Source organism: Manacus candei, unplaced genomic scaffold, assembly GCF_025592945.1.
Source record: "Manacus candei isolate 608988 ecotype Guabito, Panama unplaced genomic scaffold, ASM2559294v1 h1tg000015l, whole genome shotgun sequence".
NCBI classification, from domain to species: domain Eukaryota; kingdom Metazoa; phylum Chordata; class Aves; order Passeriformes; family Pipridae; genus Manacus; species Manacus candei.
In genome coordinates this window covers 17,721,943-17,740,378 of record NW_026138063.1, presented here as the reverse complement: position 1 = coordinate 17,740,378, position 18,436 = coordinate 17,721,943, and the positions used below count along the sequence as shown (strand labels likewise).

Below are 18,436 nucleotides of genomic sequence, written 5' to 3'. Positions count from 1 at the left end.
ATCAATTTACAGGGTCCAAATTGCACTGAAAGACAGTTATGTTAACACAGCCGGTTCCACACATACACAGCTACAATGTTTTAAGATACAGTAAGAGACACAGCCCAGCTGACTCTTCTATTTTACCCTTTTTGCAGCTTGCAAAGTTAAAAAAAACTGTTTTAATTGTCCAATCTTCACAAAAATGGGCCATGTTCAACTACTTGAAAGCTGATCATCCCAAGAGGTGTGTGAATTTGAGACTGGAAAATTTTAAAGGGAAATATGGGTTTTGGTGGATACCAAACAATATATGAGATTATCTTCATGCTAAAATCCCAAAGACTAATTTTTTCCTCTTCAGGTTATCTCCTGCTCTCAAGCTGCACACTTCCAAAGTTTGGAGCCTTTGCACAGGTCCAGGGGATCTAGGAAGGGGATAGGAAAATGAGGAGGAAGACAGAGACAGGCCATCCACATGCAGCAGCAGAAAGGATTCATTAAACCTAGGAGAAGCCTACCTCCAGTCAGAACAGTCTTCCAGATCAAATGGAGGCATGGAGTGCACTCTAGTAGCAGTTGGAGCAGTCTTATTAGCAGACTAGAGCAGAAAAGAGAGGGAAGATCGTGAAAGAAGTGGGCTGGCCCAAAGAGATGCATATTTCTTCTTATGCTAGATGGGTTAATCTTGGCACAAAAAGCTTATGAAATCAGGGCCCACAACAATTTGGCTTTTAGAAAAAAAATTATTATTAGAGAGAATAATCCTTACATTCAAAATAATGGACATTTGTACAAAAGTAGAGTCATACAGTCAGCAGTGAACCAAAACTGGTAAAAATATCTCTTCAAAGTACTGTCAGAGTAGCATTTTATGATGACAAAATCTGTAGCTAAAAGACATGGTAAAAAACAAGAGTTCAGTCCAGCAAGGAAAAGAGAAAACTACACCCAGGGTAATAACAACTCTGGGAAACTCATATGCAGAGTAATGCAAAGTACAGAACTGTTAAACCCTTTGCTACATCAGCTGACCTTCATCTTCACCATTATACAAACAAACCCCTTCAGTTATTGGTTTTTGGTATTTCTGAGAATCTGGCACTTTGGGAAGCAATTTCAGGAAGTGCATTGTAGAGGTGCATACAGCAGTTTTCTCTCCAGGTAGTTTAACATTAAAATGCAGGCTTGTTCATGTATTCTTCCACTGTCTAGAAAAAAAAATAGAAGAAAGAACTGATGCATTATGGAGTGGTACAGTAATATTCATACAAAACCTCTTGTCCTCCTTGAGGACAGTTGTAGTTTTACATGGAATTAGATCAGATTAATTAAAATGTAGAAATAATTCTGCTTTAAAAACATGTAACAGAGTGGTTTAGAATCTGATCCTCAAATCATGACATACCCCAGCTGTGGCTAAACTCATTGTGCCGAGTGGCCTCTGTACACAGCTGGCTGAGTTCCACGTGCACATGACAGACCACTGGGAAAGCTGCTCAACTCACAAAGTGTCCCGAGCTACTTCTACCCATGTGCTGCTTCCTTCAGAATTAGGATGGATCCTTCACTATCGAGTTAAAAATGAAATAAATCCATCCCACGCAACTGCTTTTGCCATTCCCGGCACAACACCAGAGAATTCCTGAATTCTCTGCAGGGTTCTGAATAAAGGTTACATATCTGTGCCTGGCAGAACTACACAGGTGCTTCTGAATGGAAGTGGAGTTTGCCAGCACATGCTCTTTCCAATTTTAAATGTTAATAGTACGTCATCTGTTTCCAATGTACTAGTGAAACACAAGAGATTTTTCCATATTTATATATACGTATCTATACATAAAATATAATCTTAAAATATGATCTTATAGAAATATCTTTGATGCATCTTAAACTATTTCTTAATACACTATCTGTGAAATTCTAGCAGTTAAACTGCAAGAGAGCAACAGCCATATATAGTCTCCAGATGATTCCAAGAGGGTTGAACTGAAAGCTTATGTAACTGCACTGTTGTACCTGTTGAAACTGAATGCAAGACACACTTGGATAATTAAATAACAGAAGTGCTTAGCTGTGTTTTCAGCTCCTGTCAAACAAGGAAGATGATGTGTTTGCCTTTTGTCTTCCTCTGCCTTACCTCCTGCAACATGTCACAGTCTTCTATGGCTTTCACTGCGGTCTTCTTTGAAGTTTCTTGTACTTCTCCACCAATTATAAACTCATCAAGAATAAAATAAGCTTTTTCAAAATTAAAGATAATATCCAGCTCACACACCTGCCAGAAAAAAAGGACATATCACATTTAAACCACTTTTACAACATTATAAGCACTCCTGGGTCAGAAGTTGTTGGGTTAATCAAATATACTCAACATATGCACTCTTGTTGCAGGTACCAGGGTGAAGAAAGAAACTGCATGTTATGTAATGTTGAAGCCTCTTCATATAAACAGACTTACAGCAAAGACATTCCACTTATTATTAAATCCATACTGGCTCTCAGAGAACAAAGTAGACTTCCTAGCCTACTAACCTTATCACAGGTCCTACATAGCCCTTGCAATATGGGTTTTACTGAGAAAGACAAATTCCCTGCCTAGTGACAGCCACCAAACACTGTTGTGTTTTGAGGTGGTACAGACACGAGTCATGGCACACTGACTGAAATGAGATGAATTAAGGTAGTCAGGATAGTTTCAAAAATATTCACAGAAAAGATGGGTCTCTTGTAGTCTTCAAAGACTTACTAAAAGACTTACTTGGACCTTCTTCAGGTCTTTTCTTTGAAAACACACCCAGTTTATATTTTTCCTCGTTCTGTGTCCTTAAGTGTTATGCAGTATTATGAAGCAAACAAAACCAGTATATCTGAAGACATCAGGAGGGAGAATTAAAGTACTTTACCCCAGGGGTTTTTTTAAAAGTAATTTTCCTCAAGCTTTCTCTTCAAATTCTATTCCAAGACAGACATACTAAGTATCAAGATTAATTTTGGGGGGGGAGGAGGGGGAAGAAAGGATGGAAAAACAATCTTATGATTGTTTCAGCACTATTTTATAAATAACTCTAATAATGAATTTCACTCTGGATTGAGAAAGCCTGCAGGGCAAGTACTGCAGATGGAAATGTGAAGTAAATGAGCTTCACCTAGCTTTGTTTATCAGACACAGGAATGAGTTCATGGGAGAAAGTGAAACCTACGTTTCCAAAGTATTTGTCCAGGAGCTCTACGTATCGATGAACAACCTCTAGTGTCAGGAGCTCATTATCCTGGTCTTCTATTGCACAGCAGAAATACAAACTGGCATACCTGGGGAAACAGAGGCAAAAACATGAGAGTGAATAGCTGGGACCTCAGTGCTCTGCTTGTCTCTTAGTAGTTACTCGTATGACAGTTAATTCCTATCTAGTCTCTAAAATAAACATTTCCTTTCATTCTTATAGTATCCCAGAAAACACTTTGAAAGATCAGAGAATTTAAACAAATTTTAGTGAGACCAACAAACTCCACCCTTGGTAAAGTGGGATACCTCCAACACTGGTTGGGATAAAATAAACAATAAATCAGTAGTACTTTCAGGTCTCTCTCACCTGCTGTAATAGCACTATAGTAAGTGGGGTTAATTAAACTGCAGGACAAGCTACTCCTCCTAATTAAAAAAGGCAAAAATAAAGGTGAAAGGAGTCACATCTCAGTAAGCCTGCTGGCTATCAAATGACAGAGGGCCAGAATGCATGAAACTGCTTAGACCAAACAACCTTCACAACTAACTTGCAGCAAAACTTTTATGTTTAAACCAACCTAAGATGCAAGAACGATCCACCTCAGTTCGCTGGTGCTCTGGCTGGCTCAGAGCAGCTGATCAGATGTCTATACCCCTCCTTTCACTGCATGGAACTCAATTTTTGCTAAATGGGAGATGTTGCTTAATTTGTCCAGCTACACCTTAAGGCTACTTTTGTTTGCTACAACTTTAGAAGAATGAACAGGGAGTAAATGTTAGGTATTGTGTAACTGGGAACCAGTGACTTCTTTGGAAAAGGAAATGGGAATTAACACTTTCCAGAGCAACAAATATTTCAAAGACAAAATTTGGCAAAATGTTGGAAGTACCTCAGAACAGTTCTTGCAGCCCCCCAAAGAGCCTGATAAAGCCCAGCACACATCCCAGCAGGCTACCTTGTTGAATTAGAAGGCACAGTGAAGTCTAGAGCCTTCTAACCACCAATACTTTTTAGACTACTCCCATTTTTCTCATTTGACAAATTGTACAAGCATTTTGCACCCCACAATTTACCCTGCTGGTTTGTCCAGGGACACTGCATTGTTATACACAGATGGCAGGCTCCTAACTGAGCCTAGCACTAAGAGTGTTGTTTGCTGCTTTTCTTGAAGTGAGCCTTTACTCTTCTCTTCTAGTATGTGTTATTCAGATGAATAATAATTATACGTTCTTATAAAATTACTCACACCTTTTGTAAACAAGCTTGAGGTCTTTCCAGTCAACGAAACTACTTGTTTTTTGATTGCGAGACAAAATAATCTGAACAATTTCTCGAATGATCTTTTTCTTCTCTTTATCAGGTAGCGTCGTGTACCATTTCTGAAGCCTTAACTTCCCCTGCCGACTGAACAGCAGTATAAAGTGTATCTAGAGTAAACAAAGCAACATGGTTAACACCAGGGCCATGGCCAGAGAAGAACAGTCCTCTGCCCATTGCCAGAAATCTTGAGTCCTGGCCACGCATCTCCAGTCTTGGTGTGATGTTTGGGCATGATGTCAGTAAGGTCCACGGGAAAGATCCCTCCTCTCTCCTGTTTTTTCCCCAGGCAGCCCTCCCCTCCCTGTGGGACCTCTTCCCTAGGCCAAACCCTTTGCATCCTCTCCTACCCATCCTTCCTTACCTTGTGCAAACAGTAGCTTTGATTCCTTTTCTGTCTCTGCCCTGGGGAACAGGAGGAGCATCACCACTTTGCAGTGGTGAGAAGAGGGCACCACCCCCTCCTCCAGCAAGATCAGATACCTCAGTGAAGGGAATAAAGACTTATCCACAACAGGGCTAGGGAAATCAAGATCAGTGTGGCAGAAGACTAGAAATATGAATACCGAGACAGTAATCGTAATCACTAACAATTCTGATATTTCAGGTCACAAACAAAGCAGCAGGTTCCTAGAAGAGGCAATAAAGGGCAGAAGAACTTTGGAAAGGAGGCTTGACTAGTTTTACTAAAGAAATCAGCAGACTATGAAACACAGACAATTGTGATGATGGACAGACCTCACTGAGCAGGGATATATTATATTAAGTAAAGTATAATATCTACGCTGTTCTAAAATCTCCAGTTTAAAGCTAGTCATAATTTTATAGGGTTTGACTCATGATTTTTTCATGCTTAGCATAAGCAGTATTACTGAAATACACAAGAGCCAGCTTTTAAATGCCAGTGGGGCTTTGGGAGAAAAGTATCAATTCACATTTATACAAATACTTCTATTAGCAGGTTAAAATAACTGACCCTAGTGTATGTGAGCAGTACAATAAGCCATTTACTCAGAGTGCAGAAATGGTGTTAAGAATGCAGGGCATCTATTTGAGGAGGACATCCTTCTCAACAGAACATCCTCTGCTAAATGGAAAACAACTCCACAAACCCACCTAGGGGGGATAGAGATGTTTTCAATGGCTGAAGACACTGTGAACTGCCCTGTTCTTGACAGGCACCCCCATTGCTGTTCTCACCAGTACCAATGCCTGGAGGCCAGGGATGTGCAGGAAGGATGTCTAACTGTGGTCACATCCATGTGCATGATGACAGGTGCACTGCTGCTTGTCTGTGCAGTGACTGATGGCTTCCCTGGATCCCAGGAGGACCAGGGAGAAGCACAGGAGCCTTGCTTTCCTCACTTGCTCCCAATCCTTGCAAAGTCCCAACAGAAGATCTGGGAGATCCCTTACCACAACCCCATTCCCATTAGCCTAACCTTACCCTTCCCTTTAGTTTTTCAATCTACACCCTACTCCCTTCTGCTTCTTGTTTTCTATTCCAGGTTATAACTGTACCTATACTTCATCACTCCATTTCCCCAGTGAGGTTTATAAAGTTAATGTTCACAATCACTATCAAGATTACAATGCAAATTTCTGTAAAGATAAAATCACTCCACGCTCTGGTAAAGTCTGAGCAGAGAAGTGTACCAGAGAAGCTTCTGCAAAATAGAAAAAAAAGAAAAAGCTACTGGATTTTAAACAAAGCATTCATTCATAATTCAGAACCATTCTCTAGCTATTGAGTTGCATAGTTATTGAGTAATCCAAAGATAAGAGAAAGATATTGAGAAAGACTTCAAATATAGGATTGTTTTAGGGAAAGGAGGACTGCTTTATTCATGTGTCTGTGGCAGCATCTACTGCTGGAAAAAAGGCTCTCGCTATCACTAGTCTAATGTGCTTGATAAAATTACAAGGATTTTGTAGCTGCCTTGTGTTGAGTCCTAAAATACCCTCCAGACGAGCTTGCAAATAAAAAGTATGCTGCTGGCAGTACACACACCCTGATTACAGTGAAGAGCAAAGCACCATGTTTCTGCCTTTCTCTGCTTATATTACCAACTGGGTTTGACATGGTAGTATTCCAGCTGCCAGGGTTACCCCCTCCCAGAACATGTAGGGACAGCACTTACTGTCCATACACTTGTCCACTGAGAGGAGCTGGATGAATGAAAGGCTATTCTGCACAGCACATTAACTCCAAAGCCCTTGTAAAGATGAATATGTTTTGAAAAGCTGAGCACAGGTTATACAGATATGAGCAGCAGGTCAGCAGGAGTCCTTCTAAAAGCCATCGGGTACAGGTAGCAGCTATTTGATAAACAAATTTCTAAAGATATGGTGAATCATCAGATCGGAGAGGATGATCAGTTTTGACTGAAAATGCCAGGGAATTAGTCAGTGAAACCCTATCAAAAGCTGACAGTATGTTCAGCATAAGACTGTGAGATTTGAGACATCTTCAGGAAGAAATGTATTTGCCTGCAGTGCTTTAACAGGGAAAGAAAATGAAAGGATATTCTGGTTTACTTGTTGGACCCTCAGTTGTTGGACCCCACAGACCTTAAATCTGAGTGCCTGCAAGTAATACATGTATATCTCCAGGAGAGCAACCTTATGCTTCTAAAAGGTTAAATAAATACCAACAAACCAGGGAATCACTGTGAATACTACCATTATTTTTTGCTGATTAGTTACTTCAGGATGTTATGCTTCACCCATAGCAAAGTGCGATGCTCTTCACTTAAAACTGCTTTGAGAATTCCATTGGTTCTTCTAAGAATGCAGTTGATGTCTCACCACCACTTTCATGATCAGAGGCAACATTCTTTGCAATCAGAAAAGATCTATTAATGCTCCTAAATGCACCAAGATTCGTACACAAGCTCCAAAATCACACTGTTTCATATGCAGAATATAACTGCATACATCATATGGTAATTTTTACAGAAATATATGCAGCTAGAAAATTGGTAGAGCCTCTACTGTAGTACAATTCTAATTTCACAGTCTGCATAATAACAAGGTAGATATGACTGCCCAGCTGAGAATTACTGTAACAAAACAACACATTACAAAGCTGCAGATGCTTAGAAGAGAAAATATTGTGGGGGGGTTTTCTCCTCTTTTGGTTCTTCTTCCTTTTTCTAAATTCTAAAACCCCTTCAATCTGGGTTAACTCTCTAGGAGTTGTAATAATATTACATTCTCAAGAGGTTAAATAGCTTCATTCCTGTAAGCATAAGCATCCAACTGTTTCATTCAGTTCAGCTTTGCTCTGCCCAGTCACACTGACATGACATAACACATTCCTCACTCTCATGGCTCTGTTCATTACAGCCCACTGCAAAGATTCTGATGCATCAATAAACCTGGAAATGTTGAAGTACTGCACAAACACAGATCTAACAGCTCATCTGTTCCTTGCTCCTTGACTGTGAAAACATATTTGCTTTCCTATAGCGCCAATGGCAAGATGGAGGTTGATTAAGGATTTTTTCCTTGGTTTCCAGCAGCCAAACTACAAATAGAGGTAGATTATATTGCAATGTTTTACTCATCATTAAAAGTTCTAACTCCAGAGGAAAACAAAGGCAAATGACTTTCTACAAGCAAAATACCTGAGAAGCAGGGTGCTTGGTTCCCTTTGCTACCATCCTATGGGGGTGCTGGCTGTGACTAACAAGCACCAGACCCAGGGGCGATGCCAGAGGGAATTTTTAGGTCCGAGACTGAGTGGGTTGGGATGAGTACAGTTCCTACGAGAGCATCAGCTGCCTTCACATGTGGAGTCTGTGGAGACAAGCTTTGGTCTGGGAGCTGAGTGTAATTTTATTAGCTCGTTTTACTGAATCAGACCCAACCACCTACAGCACTGTGCGAAATGACCTCCGTAAACGTCAGTAAGTAGCCTAAATGACTCCACTTTCTATTTGTAGGCTACTGGAAAAAAATTAGGGTTTTTTTTTTAAATCCAGCATTAAAACCAGATTTCTAAACTTGAACTCTATGTTCTCATGCATCTCTGAATCAACTGCTACTTTAAGTTACATGACAGATTGGAAAGTTATGGGGCCTTCTCTTTTATCGAGATCTACAAAGCTGTACTGGGATAAAAGCTAACACCCTTAGTTTCAGGGCTACAAAAAAATCAAATGGTAGACTTTGACATGAAATAATTTACCAGTAAATGGAACAGACATAAAAAATGCAAAATGCAGGTTTGCACGTTCATGAACAGCAAACAGAAGAGAAGTATGTAAAACTAACACACACACTGATTTCTTTCCACCTTCCTAGGGAGACCTTTCCTTCCTTTAGCTAATGGGCTGTCATGATCTGATAAGCAGCTCACCCGAGCTTGTCTTCTGGACTGTTCCCTGCCAGGACTGGAGGTCCCCTTTGGTGCAGCCTTCCCCAGTGTTTGGCCATTACACACTCCAGACTGATCAAACGCGTTACAGTTGGCTCACTGGTTTCAAACTCGGATCATTTGTTGCTTTTACAGAGGTTTTTAAATTTAACCTAATCTGTACTGCAACATTTAGCACAACCCTCTAAAGGGCTCCAGCCTGTACTCTATTACATATACAGCAAACCACCCATAGGGAGAGCAAATAAAGATGACTCCATGGGAAGACAGGGGTCATTTGTCCAGTTTACTGTCCTTGGTGTAAACATGTAAAAGATGCCACATTTCTTCCTGCAAAGTGAACTCCAGGGGTGTGCAGCGAGGCTCTAATTCACCCCACTGTGAAAAGAATGTGCCCCAGAAATGCTTCTGCTCCTCCCATAATTCAACCTGCACTGCATTTGCTGACCGGTTTCAAACCTGTTCTGTGGCATCTGGCTGCTCCAGGTCCTTGGGGGGGACAGGACAGGAAGACTGCAAGGAGCCTCAGGGGAGGGGAGGCAGAAGAGGAAGACTGTGGAAAAAACAGCAAGCAGCCTTCTCTGGGCAAGGATTTGCTCGGTTAGGCAGCTCTGTCACTCCGGCAGCACTGGGGGTACACTCTGCTCCAGCTGAAACCCTTCCAAATTCAGTTAAGAGCCCTCCAAAACCAAAGCCACCTTTATAAAACAGAGATTCCTAAAATTCACATGTAACTAAGGTTTGCAAATTAGGAATCGCTATCCCAAAACATCTTGGCAGAATGTGGAAACTCTTAAGATTTCCTTAAAAGCTTTCTGTAGGGCAACAGGCAATATAGGACACACTAATGGATGAAAATTCCTGGACCTCATAAAGTGGTAAGTGGGATGAAAAAGCCATACCTTCAGCTGCTGCCAGAAGCCTGGAGAAAACCAGACTGACTAGTTGTACCTGGCAGAGGAAGCTACTTTTTATGATAAAGTTCTCTCTGAACTTATTCTGATTCCTTGGAAGTCTGCTTGATCTTCTAGCACTGTTTTAGCCTAGTTGAGTTCATATTCTACTTATCTTTTCCTATTTTTCATTCTTTTCTCTGATATGAAAGAATCTATGCCCCAGCACAGACAGCTGCCCAGATTTTTTTACTAGTATTTATTTTTACATCACATCTGAAATTGAACAAAACCTGCTTTCGTTAAATTGTTCCTTTTAAAAAGTATAAACATTCACAGTATTCCACCTTTTAAGTGACTTTTTTTTCTCCAAAACATTTGATGAATAGTAGATTTCTTTTAGCTTTCGCTTTGTTTAGTGTTTGTTTTTTGGCAGAAGGAAAGTAAATACTGAAATTTAAAGAAAAAAAAAGAACAGCTATACTGTGAACACAGAGATGGTTTGGAATGTCAGGGTGAATTGAGAGAGATGTACTGAACTGACAACTATGGACCTATTAACAATCTACCCACATCAGGATGAGGCAGAATACTAACACACTCAAGTACAGCTATTTTGGTATTCTGAGGTTGCACAAAGTCTCCATCTGGTTAGTGACCTTTAATACACACTCTGGGGTTTTAGACCCTTCTAAAGCAAATATGTAAAATTCAAAACAGACTACTTTATTAAAAATATTAATTTCCTTACTTGTTCACTCTGTCACTAAAACATTCACAGCAGCTGAGAGACGTTTGTTAAATACTGTTGGATCTCAGCTTTAAAATTTAAAACATACATTTAGCCTCCATGATGTAAGCAAATAAGAACAAAGAAAACATGGACAAAAACAGTAACACAGAAATCCCGAAGCACCATGTTGCTGCCTAACTGGCACAGGATTCTTTCTCACTTAATCTCCATTAGGAACATTTCTGAGCAATTTCCCCTAAACAATACATCCAAAGTCCATGCAATAAAAGCCGTGCCAGATCATTACAGGTACACGTGACTATAGTTACACATTGATTTTATGCTTTTTCCTGATGCAGAAGTCACCCTTATTACTGAAGATTTTAAATGGACCAGCACACCAGCATTTAAAGGATATTTATAACATATGGTATCAATTCAGACAATAACAACCTTCTTGTTAGCCTCACTTGAGTTAAACTATAATCTAAAACAATATAGCTCAGCTCTAGTTCTGAACCAAACAGATCCCCTGAAGCTCCTCACTTCTGATCCCTACCTAAGGATCAGAAAACAAAGCTGAAGGAGCTTTATAAGTGCCCTGTAAGTGCCCCACAAGCTCCCTCCCGCTCTGCTCTTGCTTATCATTGTATCTCAGTCCTCCCAACCTTGGCTCATTCCACACAAATTGGTGGTATTCCTTCAACAGTGTCCTCCCTACAGCACAGCATGTGCCTCCTCCTCCTCCTCACAGGCTGCCAGCCATCCCACCAACGGCAACCCCGGGTTTCCAGAGGAGAGACAGCACAGGCAATGGCACCCAGTTTTTACAGAGCATAGTTACTTTTGGCTTTCTTAAATCAGTGCTTTTTTATTCCTGCAAGTGGAGTTACTCCAGTTTCCAGGCAATAAGCAAGAACAGATCCAGGCCGGGAGTTTGCAGAGAACCTGCCTCAAGCTCTGCCATAGGACAGCGGGCCAGGAACGGCAGGACAGCCGTGAGAACCAGACAGAGGGCACTCCAGCTTCAGTGCCACCCCCAGGGACAGACAGAGGCAGGGCTGGCAGCTGGCTGACCTCACAGAAACCAGCACAATTTGAAGACATTCAGAGCAATTTTTAACCAGATAATCACATCCCTTCTGCCTCCTAGGCCGGCTGGGCTCTTAGAATTTTTATTTGCTTATATGTTTCTGGGAGGCAGTGAAAATCTTCATGAGGTTACTACACAGAGGAGAAGATCAGGGGAGAGGCTGAACAAGCTACCAGAGCTCCTCCTAATTCACCATAACCCCAGTGTACTTCACAGTCACAAGGAGCTATTTTTCCAGTCTGTTCCTTGAACACCTAGTGAAGAAACAGAGCTGAAATCTCATCCAATGGGTTCTGGTAAAAGGTGCAGCCTCTTTTAGTTTAATTTCCAGTTCGCCTTATCAGGTATTTGCAAAGCCCTGCTGAGTGAAGGCACTGCAGGGCCCTTCCCTTGACTCTGACCTCTCAAAAAGCAAAGTTAGAAGCTTTGCTGTGGGACAGGGCAGGCACATCCAGAAGGTGACAAGCTTCCCTGGCTCCTCAGCCAGCTGACAGACAGTGCTTCAGCCTGGGGATTCCCACGCCTGGTGGAGCAGGAACAGAGCCTCACACCCATTCCTCCAGCTCCCAACAAAGACGTTCACAGAAAACCTGAGCTCCAAAAGGACCAAAGATACACGTGAGTTCGGATCACATTTGTGAATTACTATGAAAGAGCATAGGAATAATTTTCTTTTAAATGCTAAAGCATTTCATTCAGGCATTTTCAATAGAGAAATTCTCAATTTTCCCTTTTAAAACGGCATTTTTTCATTAAAGTAAAAAAACAACATGGATTTAAGCTAAGCATAAATATAAAAGATGCAACCACTGTTTACAGAAGGAAGGGTCAGATTTCACAAAATGCTTTATGTTGGCCCCATATTTAGCCTCAAGACTGAGAAAGTGGAACACAAATTCATTCTGCTATTCATCCAAGTCTTGTCACGAGATTCAGAGGAAAGGAAGTGCCTGAGGTACTGGCCCTTCCCCATCTCCATAACCCAGTGGCTGCTGTGAGAGTTTCCCATAGTCCTTCCCATGGCTTCTCCAGAGGTCAGAGCAGACCAGCACTCACCCAGTACTTCATGTGTTCGCCTGCAGTGCACGGACTTGCAAGACAAAGGCACAAGACAGTAAAGTTCTGCATTTTCTTTAAACAAAAGTGAGCCTATTTCTCATTCCTTTGCAGTTTGTGCCCAGCACTCACCACAGGGCACTAAGCAGAGGGCGGTGACCACAGAGTTCCTGCACTGGTTAACAAGCCATTGAGAACTGCAAGCATCTGAGCAAACCTGTCTCCAAGCTCTAAGGGCAAGGAGCAAGGCAACAACAGGCATTTACTGGCTAGGGAAGAGGGATTTTAATGCCCTCCCAGACAGATGGATATCCAACATAAATTCAGACAGACGAGAAGAAAACACTGGTGTGTAGAGTACCTGGGGTTATGCCTGTGATATTAAGAAATCCACATCCAGGACATACCAGGCCAGAAAGACATGTCTAGCCAGAAAGACACGCCAAGCTTGCCTTCAAACACAAATGCAAATTTTACTTTCCCATCCTACCTCAATGCCTCTGCATGCTGTATTCCTACTTGCAAAATGAAATGCCATTTGGGCATGGTTGGATCTTGCACCTCTATCTCTACATTGCAACACCTGAAGAAATGCAAAGGTCTGGGGGTGGCCACTCAAGAAAGAATGCAGCCAAAGCAGCCAAGAAAATGCAGATGACAGCCTGCAGGAATAGGACAGTAGGGGAATTAATGGGTAACTAGTAGCTGAGCATATGTGATACAGACAATTATTTTTACAGGAGTAGTATTGTTTTAATTTAGTCACCACTGGAAGGACCAATACTGGTGCACAGAAACGCCTGATGAAGCAAAAATCTTGCAAGTACTTCAGGGAGGAGCAGCTCTATCTGCATTAGTTTCCTCAGTACTTTCATAATTTTGTCCCTTTGCTGCTCTTGCAGGTAACTGATGCCTTCAGAAGGTCTGTGGGATCGTTTATAAAGCATGGGATTTTTTAAGTAATTAAAGATGTGGCAAAACAGCAAACATTTTGCATGGTCCATATGCTTGGCAGCATTTTCCTGCCTCATGACAGACCCAGCTGCCCACTGCTCCTCCAGCTTTCTTCCTGCATTTGCCTATCCCAGATGCCATGGCTTTCTTCAATGCCCTCCAGGCACTCCACATCCTAGTAACTCCTGGCTCTGAGACATGTCTACAATTTCTTTACTTGTGAGTGAAAATATTAAAAAAAATAATACTTAACCAAAGAATCATTTCTTTTGCTTTCCAGAAATGGGCCTATTACCCAGAGACAGCAAAGTATGCATCACAATTCCTGCACGGACAGCCCAGCCCGAGCAGGCTCCAGTATTAAACAGAGACAATCTCTAATGATCATGAGCACGTGGAGAAGGAACATCCAAAACTGGAAAGTCCAACATTACACATTCTCTGCTAAGAACCCTAAAAACCATTTTTCCTAGCAAATCCCACAAAACTGTATCCTACAGGGAGTAACTGAATGCCAGATTATGGATCACCCTCTGAGCTGTACTCTGATCTAAGCAGCTTCCAGAAGGGGACAGCATAAGAAACAGGGCATGTGTAAAATCACTCTGGTAGTCCTATCTCTATGAATCACAAGTTTAAGGATTCAGGGACAGAAACTGCATCCAGACAACCCACCTGTAGACCCACCCTCCATGAGCTGCCTAACTACTAGGACACCCACAGCACCCTCAGCAGTGGATTAAAAACATTCACCTACACCGGGTAGAAAAGTATTCCCTTTTGTTTATTATACATTTAGTGCCTAAAAATGTTGCAGGACGTACCCTGACTCTTCTTGTAGCAACCAATCTTTATAGTGTTCATGACTTCATGCATTTGTATCACTTCCCCTGCAGTCACCTCTTTCCAAGCAGAAAAGTCCATATACTCATGACTGTCTAAACAAGATGCCATTCCATTGCCATTTTCTACTATCATACTAAAGTTCACTACAAGAAAAATTAACACAGAAATACCACATGGACTTTTTTTTTCCATGTACAACACTGCCTTGAACAACAAGAGTAATTTATTTGTCATTTTCTCTCCTCTCATCTGTTCTAATCTGCTGTCCCTCTTGTCTTTCAGAGCTAAATGCCTAGAAGCAAAGTTCATTGTCTTTGTTAGGCCAACACACAGCTGTAAAATGGAAAATAATGTAAAAAGTGGAAAATAAAAAGTCATTCTTTGAACTATAGATAGTAAATTCTGTGCAGCAATGAAAACATCTTTTGCAGATCCACTTTAACAATTAACAGCATTGAGACTGTTGGTGAGGTCGATATTCAGAAGAGCTGAGAGTTCATTTCCAAACACTAGGAAGGTGTCAGCAGCTGCAGTCACAGCAACTAATATTTGCATCCAAGCTTCTAGATCAGTGACTGTTTATCAAATGTCTTGCTAAGTGGAATCAATGCTTGCCAACTCCTTTTCTATTTGGGCCAAATACATTTTTGGAGCCACTGTGCTCAATAGGATTCTTTTGATCTTTCTCCAGGGTTTCAGATTGTGCCCACAAGTACTAATTTGTCTCCCCTTACTGATGAATAGCACAGGTAGGAGGGAAGCAGAGCCTTTACTATGCAGGCACCAATTCTGCACTCAGAGCTTTGCAAGCAGAGCCATGTACTGTCACAAAAATAATACTGATAACACTGAGGCAGCAGCAGGATCAAGGTGTTGCAACACTTCCAGGCATGAAAGACTACAGCAATATGTCCTTGGGGACACTAATAATTTTCTTCTCTGTACTCTCTCCCCATTCTTTGACTTTGTTGAGACAGCCATTCTTTGTGACATGTTTCTCTGCTGCACCCACATGTCAGGGAGTAGAATTTAGTCTTTTCTAAGAAGTCTTTTTTTAAAAACATATCCCAAAGTAGCAGCTCGGCAGAAAAGCTGTCTTTCTCAGTAAGAAATGAAGTCAGCTTTGCTAAACAGACTCTTCCCTGAAACTTCCCTGGAAATATACAAGAGTAAACAATTGAAACAACCCTCTTGCTAAAACATGGTATTATATACATGGCACCTTCCGTTCTGCTCTCAAAACACAGAAAAAAGGTTGCAAGTATAATTCTGTCAGTCCAAACTGGAGGAAACAATGCACAGAGAGTTTAAAGGACCTGTTGAAAGTTTGTCACTTCCGAGCCTGAGTAAGTTATATTCTTGGTTTGTAACCCAGCAAACCCTTATTTCTTGACTCATAACCCAGTGTTAACAACTCTTTCCCAGAGACTGGATGACAGAGGAATTTTAAGTAAAGGTTCCCTGACAAAAGAATCCTTTCATTAGCACTGTATCTACAACGGGAGAATAGGGTAAGGCTGACAGCACTAGTTAAATGTAATAACACCGGCAAGGGTTCACACTATGACCACAGAAAAAAAAAATTAATTGTAAGAATGCACACTCAACCTTGTAAAATTCTAACCACCAATACAGCAGTCAGTCTCCAAATTGTCAATAAGCAGCACTATTGTGAGCAGAGCTCCCCTGGGACCATCGTGAGTGCTTTGAAAACTGGCATTTGTGAAGTACGTGCATCAGGGAGAGTTCTGAGATCAGCTTCCCTGAAATCAGCTCCCATATTTACTGACCTTCAAGGGCAAAATAGGAACTCCAGTTGTTTACATAAGCTTTATTAGAGGGAATTGGATATGCAGGGTTGTCTTAGGGTGTAACTAGAAAAGTTACATCTATATAGGGACTTAAGGTGTGGAGATTGCATTGCCATCTGTAAATTCATTACTGTGCATATTCTATTTGCATATGTAATGACAGATACACCTTTCTAAATACAGTGGACTAACACATATTTAGCATTCTGGCTAAACTACTGAGAAGAAACAACATAGTTCTGCCTTTGAGGATAGAGACAAACAACAGCACTTGGCCTCTGCTGAAGGAGTTGAGAGACTCCTGTTCGGCTGCACTGCCAGTAACTGGTATTACAGGTGCACACAATGGGCAAACTGTGCAAGACAAGTCTGAATTATCAAGCAGTGAGACGGCTTCTCCATTAAGAGGCATCGCTGACCATCTCACTGCTTGAGAGCCCGCAGTCCTCCTTGGGGAAAATCCAGCCATTGTTCTCAAGATATTGGTCATCACGCTTAGCATAAGAGAGTACCTACAGAAACCCTTACTGACACCAGCAAACCCCCGCCAAGCGCAGCACTGGAGAGTCAAAGAGCCTCCCTCCTTTCCAAGCTCAAACAAGTCGCTGCTGCTGCCACTGCCCAGCCGTGGGGCCGGGTCACCCATCCCGGTGACCAGCGGGTGAGGGACACAACCAGACCCACACGCTCTCTCACAGCACGACACCTGATGGAGAGCTGGAGTCAAATTCCTACAACCCCTGTGAGACCGGACAGTGGAGCAAAGGCACCCGACCTGGAGGCAAGGCTGCTGTCCAAGCTCTCCACTTACCTGGCGCAGGGAATACCCCTGAGGAAAGGCTCTTCCCAGCGATCCTGTCACAGGAAAACCCACTGCCCAACACTGACCCTCTCTGCACCAGTCAGCCAAAAGACAGAGAGCCACCTGAAACCACATTCGATCCTTCTCCGGGCACGGGAGCCGACCTGAACCTCAGCTCCTCAAGTTACAGGAAGGCTTTATGAAACCTCCCTGTAAAACAGCCTTGTTTTCCTGGTTGGCCACGAAACACCGTCGGCGTGACCCGAGCTCACCCCGGGGGTCGGAAAACAGAAAACAGAATATATAACTTTCGTTTCCTCAAAAAAAAAAGGTGCAAACCTTGCGGAAACCCGCCTGGAAACGGCATTTCAGCCTCTCGGCGCAGCCGGTGCTGAGGGAAGCGGGGCAGCCCGGGTGTGCCCGGCCTCCCCCGAGCCCTGACAACGCGCCCGTCGAGGGCTCCGCGGCCCCGGGGAGCACCGGGGGCGAAGGCGGGGGCGGCGGGGAGGGCGGCTGGAGCCGGTGGGATCGGACACTTACCATGGTGCGGAGCGCAGGCTGGGAGCCGGCGCGGCCCCGGCCCGGCCCGGGTGGCTCCCGGGCGCTCCCTCCGCCCTCCCCGCCCCGCGCCAGGTGAGGCCCGGCCGCATCGCGCCTTCCCACAATGCCCCGAACGGGAACTCCCCGGGCGCCTCCTCCCGCTCCCCTGGGGCGAAGGGCAGCGCTGGGCTGAGGGCGACACAGCTGGGCGGCCCTGTGCCAGGGCAGCGGGGGCTCCCGGCACCGCCGTGCCCGCAGCGCCCGGCTCTGGGCGGTGACGGGCCGGGGGTGCCGAGCCCCCGCCCGCTGTCCCCTTGTCGTTCAGGACCGCTCCGAGGGCACCCTCCTCACCATGGCACCCTTCTCACCACAGCACCCGAGATTAATAAAAACGCAGTTCTTGCGGTGCACCGTCTCTACCCCCTGTCAGGCATTCATACCCTGAAGACACTGGTAGATCTGCAGGTACGATTGCTCTGCAGCCCATCTCCCAGAGCAATCCCATCTCCATCAAAATGAAACTCAGATAGTTTAAATACCTTAAAGGGCTGGGATTTGCTAACCCTGTGCTTTTTGATGGAGCTGGATGAGAGGGCAAGGCATCAGCAAATCCCTGTAACCTCTGACAGGGATTTGCTGATAAGGAGCTGGTGCCAAAAGAATGTGCAACATCCACAGACTCAGCACTTGAATCGAAAATCCAGGCCTAAGGCTTCTCAAGCTTGTACAAGGAGTCTGATCCAGATGCAAACGACCACTGGCATAAAATGAGAGGGGTTAGGATGCTTAAGTCCCGTGTTTGTA

General features: G+C 43.1%; 3 protein-coding genes across 4 annotated transcripts in view; all 3 read right to left on the bottom strand.

Moving 5' to 3' along the window:
* Positions 1-17,648, bottom strand: part of SCG2 (secretogranin II) — a 55,477-nt gene extending 37,829 nt beyond the window's left edge. Inside the window, exon 1 of the mRNA XM_051781439.1 lies at positions 17,633-17,648. The gene's annotated coding sequence lies outside the window, so the exon portion shown is untranslated. The remainder of the gene's footprint in view (positions 1-17,632) is intronic.
* On the bottom strand, positions 539-17,726 carry AP1S3 (adaptor related protein complex 1 subunit sigma 3). The gene is made up of 5 exons (XM_051781459.1): positions 17,633-17,726; positions 4,455-4,633; positions 3,183-3,291; positions 2,120-2,257; positions 539-1,190 (listed from the first exon to the last, which is right to left on the bottom strand). The coding sequence occupies exons 1-5, from the start codon at positions 17,633-17,635 to the stop codon at positions 1,155-1,157; spliced, it is 465 nt and encodes a 154-aa protein (XP_051637419.1). The 5' UTR covers positions 17,636-17,726; the 3' UTR covers positions 539-1,154.
* WDFY1 (WD repeat and FYVE domain containing 1) overlaps positions 4,511-18,436 on the bottom strand; it is a 45,429-nt gene continuing 31,503 nt past the window's right edge. Inside the window, exon 15 of one of the 2 annotated variants that reach the window (XR_007903540.1) lies at positions 4,511-4,633. The gene's annotated coding sequence lies outside the window, so the exon portion shown is untranslated. The remainder of the gene's footprint in view (positions 4,634-18,436) is intronic. The other variant, XR_007903539.1, reaches the window with a different exon arrangement.

What these genes read in the sequence shown, in the direction of transcription:
- AP1S3 (XM_051781459.1), bottom strand. An exon ending in CTCAAGCTTGTTTACAAAAG is followed by an intron (nt 3,292 to 4,454) that starts GTGTGAGTAATT and finishes CTGTTTCCCCAG; the next exon opens with GTATGCCAGTTTGTATTTCT. An exon ending in ACTGTGACATGTTGCAGGAG is followed by an intron (nt 1,191 to 2,119) that starts GTAAGGCAGAGG and finishes TTTTTTTTCTAG; the next exon opens with ACAGTGGAAGAATACATGAA.